The sequence below is a fragment of the Peromyscus maniculatus genome, chromosome 20, assembly GCF_049852395.1.
Source record: "Peromyscus maniculatus bairdii isolate BWxNUB_F1_BW_parent chromosome 20, HU_Pman_BW_mat_3.1, whole genome shotgun sequence".
NCBI classification, from domain to species: Eukaryota; Metazoa; Chordata; class Mammalia; order Rodentia; family Cricetidae; genus Peromyscus; species Peromyscus maniculatus.
In genome coordinates this window covers 72378270-72382276 of record NC_134871.1, presented here as the reverse complement: position 1 = coordinate 72382276, position 4007 = coordinate 72378270, and the positions used below count along the sequence as shown (strand labels likewise).

General features: G+C 50.2%; 1 protein-coding gene across 2 annotated transcripts; it reads left to right on the top strand.

The window, feature by feature from the left end:
* Nucleotides 1-3083: 3083 nt before the first annotated feature.
* On the top strand, nucleotides 3084-3847 carry LOC143269828 (pro-FMRFamide-related neuropeptide FF-like). Of its 2 annotated transcripts, none has more exons than XM_076556966.1 (3): nucleotides 3084-3219; nucleotides 3436-3557; nucleotides 3660-3847. In XM_076556966.1, exons 1-3 carry the CDS (start codon nucleotides 3091-3093, stop codon nucleotides 3760-3762), a joined length of 354 nt encoding a protein of 117 aa, XP_076413081.1. In that variant the 5' UTR covers nucleotides 3084-3090; the 3' UTR covers nucleotides 3763-3847. The 2 variants fall into 2 exon arrangements, with proteins under 2 accessions (XP_076413081.1, XP_076413082.1); XM_076556967.1 differs by having other exon boundaries at nucleotides 3084-3223.
* The last annotated feature ends 160 nt before the right edge of the window (nucleotides 3848-4007 follow it).

Below are 4007 nucleotides of genomic sequence, written 5' to 3'. Positions count from 1 at the left end.
AGGGGTAGCAAGATGGCTCAGCAGTGAAGGTCCTTACTGCCAAGCCTAAAGGCCTGAGTTCGATCTCTGGACCCATGTGGTAAAAGGAGAGGACAGGGTGTTCTCTGACCACCACATAATGCTCTGTGGGGCATGTGTCTCCCCAACCCACCCAAATAAATGAACAAAGTGGGGAAAAAAAGGGAGGGAGCATGTAGGGGTTCAAGAACATTTGGAAGAGGAGCTCAAGAGATGGCTCGATGGTTAGGTGCTGCTCTTCTAGAGGATCAGGCTGCTCACAACTGTCTGGAACTCCTAGTCCAGGGGGTCTGATTCTAGACTGGACTCCCCAAATACCTGCACTCACATACATGAGTGCAGACAGCCACACAACTAAAATTAATAAGTTTTGAAAAAAGCCATAAGCCAGTCTGGTCTACATATTAAGTTCCAGGCCAGAGCTACAAAGTGAGACCCTGTGTTTATTTATTTGTTGGTTGGTTGGTTGGTTGGTTTTTCCAGACAGGGTTTCTCTGTGTATCCTTGGCTGCCTTGGAACTCACTCTGTAGACCAGGCTGACGTCAAACTCAGAGATCTGCCTGCCTCTGCCTCCTCAGTGCTGGGACTGAAAGCGTGTGCCACTACTACCCAGCTGAGAGCCTGTATTTAAATAAATCAAGCAAGCAAGCAAGCCTGGGAGTTGGGAATCCTAAGGCAAGACAATGTAACAGGGTAGAAGGATTAACTTATGTTGTAGTGGAGGTGCTTGCTCCAGTTGGAAGTCAGCTAGCTTCTTTCTGAATGCAGCTCCTGCCCTGTATCACAGCGGTGTGGTAGACAGAGTGCCTGCTCTGTTGTGGTCCAGTGGGGCTGCTGTGCATTCACTCCGTTTACTGCTCCCAGCAGCCTCTGATGGCAGAAGCAGTTGTGTGTGGTTTGAATGCTGACGATTGTACTTCAGGCCTCCAGCATGCAAGCTGTTCCTTTTATTGAGGATGAATTGAAGTTTACAGAAGTCACAGAGGAATTACAAGAGCAAAGAGAAAATGCTGAATTCCTGTTTGGCTGGAATTTAATCCTTTAATCCCAGCACTGGGGAGATAGAGGCAGGCCAGTCTCTGTAAGTTCAAGTTCAGCCTGGTCTACATAATGAGTTCCAAGACAGCCAGGGATACATAGTGAGACCCTGTCCTGAGGGAAAAAAAACAAAACAAAAACAAAACCTGAACTCCTGCCAGGGGTTGGTGGCACACAACTGTATCCCAGCACTTGGGAGACTGAGAACAGAGGCCAGCATACTAGGCTACATACAGTGTCCCAATCTTAGAAAACCATAAACAAGCTGGGTATGGTGGCACAAACCGTCAGTCCCAGCACTAGGGAGCCAGAGACAGGCAGACTACACAGCAAGGTCTAGGCCAGCCAAGGCTAAATAGTGAGACCCTGTTTCAGACACACAGACAGACAGACAGACAGAAAACCCAAAACAAAAAGCAGCAGTGAGCTGTTAAGACGGTAATGAATGTGACAGGCTCTGGGAAAACTGTGAGACAGAGCTCACAGAAGGTTCTCGAGCCTAGGCTGCACTGATACGGAGATGCATCGTATCTAGAACCTCCAGATGGAAACCCAGTCTAGAACTGAGGTGCCCCCTTTGTAGTAGAGCACTTGCCTAGCATACACAAGGCTCTGGATTTGGATTTGATCCCCAACACCCCAAAACTAACTAAATAATTTTAAAAAACACCTCTTATCTGCAAGCCTAAATGTAAGTAAGTTACAATAAAGTACTTCCCCTTGAGCAAAAAGGACAGGAAGGAATGCATAGAGGGCTTTTACACATGGGGTGAGAGGTGTTCTGAGACTCCATGAAACAAGCTAAGACCCCTGATGGGAGCCACCAAGCTCAGCACAGGGAGAAGTGTGTCCAAAGAAAGTCTCTGGAGATGGTAAGTTCCCCAGGACTGGTGTAGGGGAGGAAGGCAAAGGTAATCACAGTTGACATTTGGAAAAGACCAGCTCTGTGCTTTGCTATAAAAGGCATCCCAAATAATGCTACTCCTAGGAAGTAATTCATTTATTGTTCCTGTATGTAAGTGAGGAAAGTGACGCTGAGTGTGGGTGGCTTGCTTTGCTCATGGCTAAGTCAGAACCGTGACATGGGCCGCCTTTGGTTTAGGCTAGAGATGTGGCACCCTAGAACCTGCACAGCAGGTGAGGCTGGGACTAGCTCCTTTGAAGGGCCCTTCTCTGACCTGGAGTGGTTCCGTCTTTCCCTGAAGCAGGACCCTAGTCACTAGCTCCAGTAGTACCATTAGAGCCAGAGCCAGGCAGAGGCAGTGCTGACCAGAGGGGAGAGGAACAACGTAACAATCCAGCCCGAAGAACTGCCCTTAAATCCTCCTAGACAGGCTTGTAAAAGGAAATGGTTGGACCTGACAGTAAAGAGTAGTGGCCACAAGGTGGCAGCAGAGCTTCAGCTGTGGCCTCACATTCCCTGGTTCTCTAGGAAAGATGGGCGGGTCGACAGAATTTACCAGCCACCTATACTCAGTAAGACTCCAAAAATCACCTGTATCTCTTTACTGTCCATAGGTAAATCTTAAAAGTTGGGATTCCACATTTAACCTCATAAGAATGAGTGGGGGGATTGGAATAGGCTGCGATCCTGACTGCCCATCTTGGGCATGGGGAGGGACCAAGCTGGGTCATCATCCTAGCCTACTCTTAACCCTAGTTCCCTCCCATCTAGGAAATAACACTCAGTCCTGACAGGAGTTTCTCCAGTCAGGACCAAGAGTTGATCAATTGAAGCTCTCCAACCTGCTGAAGGATTAGGGGTTCTTATAAGACTCCCCCAGGGCCTAGCTCTGACAAACCATCTGCAATTAATGATGCTTCCTGAGCTCTGGAGACAGGATTTATGCATCTAATAAAGTCTATAACTCCAGGCTTAGGCTGGGGGTAGGAAGCTGAGAGCAGAAAGTCCCCAGGGGGGTCTGGGAGGGGGTCCCAGGTGGCTCTTAATAGAGCCATGCATTTCTATTGCCTGTCTAGATTTCCCCTCGGGCTGCTGCTGGGGTGGGGGTGGGGACAGCAGGTATAAGAGGATGGTGTGCCAGGGGGAGGTGGATGGCAGCATGGACTCCAAGCGGGCTGCTCTGCTGCTGCTGCTGCTGCTGCTGCTACTGGACTGGGGCCACACTCGAGAACCAGGGAGCCGGGATGGAGTCTTTGCAGTGAGTAAGCACCTCTCTCCGAACCATTTTCCCCTCAGCTGAAACCTGTGATAGGGTTTGGGGCTCCCAGGCTGCTGAGGTCGTCATGAGCTCTGTCTTCTAAGGGAAATGGCTCCTTAGCCTATGCAAGTTGCCCCTAGAAGCCATTTTTTCCTTGTGTCTTCAGTGTCCAGGAGGACGTTGCCTTTTCCCCTCCCTGTCATCCTCTCATCACAGGAAGAAGATGGGGGACCCCACCCAGTACAGTATACCCAGACTCCTGGGTCCCTCTTGCGTTTTCTGCTCCAGGCCATGGAGAGACCTGGCAGGAGCCCAGCCTTCCTATTTCATCCCCAAAGGTGAGTTTCAGCAGGCAGAGGCTGGGAAGGGTGGAGGGCAGAGGAAGAGGTGAAGGAAGGTGAGACAGAGGTAGCTTCAACTGAAGATGAATCTCTCCAAAGGTTTGGCAGAAATGCTTGGGGGTCCTGGAGCAAAGAGCAGCTAAGTCCCCCGGCTAGAGCGTTCTGGAGCTTGGCTGCCCCTCAGCGCTTTGGGAAGAAGTAACAGCATCATCCCTGTGATGTCTGCATGCAAAGTCACCACCCTATGTGCCACAGGTGCCCCCCAATAAAATGGTCTCGCTTCTGAATCCATGTGTTTGGACAAGACTTTCAGGGAGTGGGTGGAGCAAGGATGAAAAGCATGGCCCCTTCACCTCACCTCCACTCAATCAGACTCCAGCCATTCTGCTGAAAGGGTCCCCAGCTAACTGTACCTAGCCTCCTGCCCGCAGCAAAAACAACAGGGAG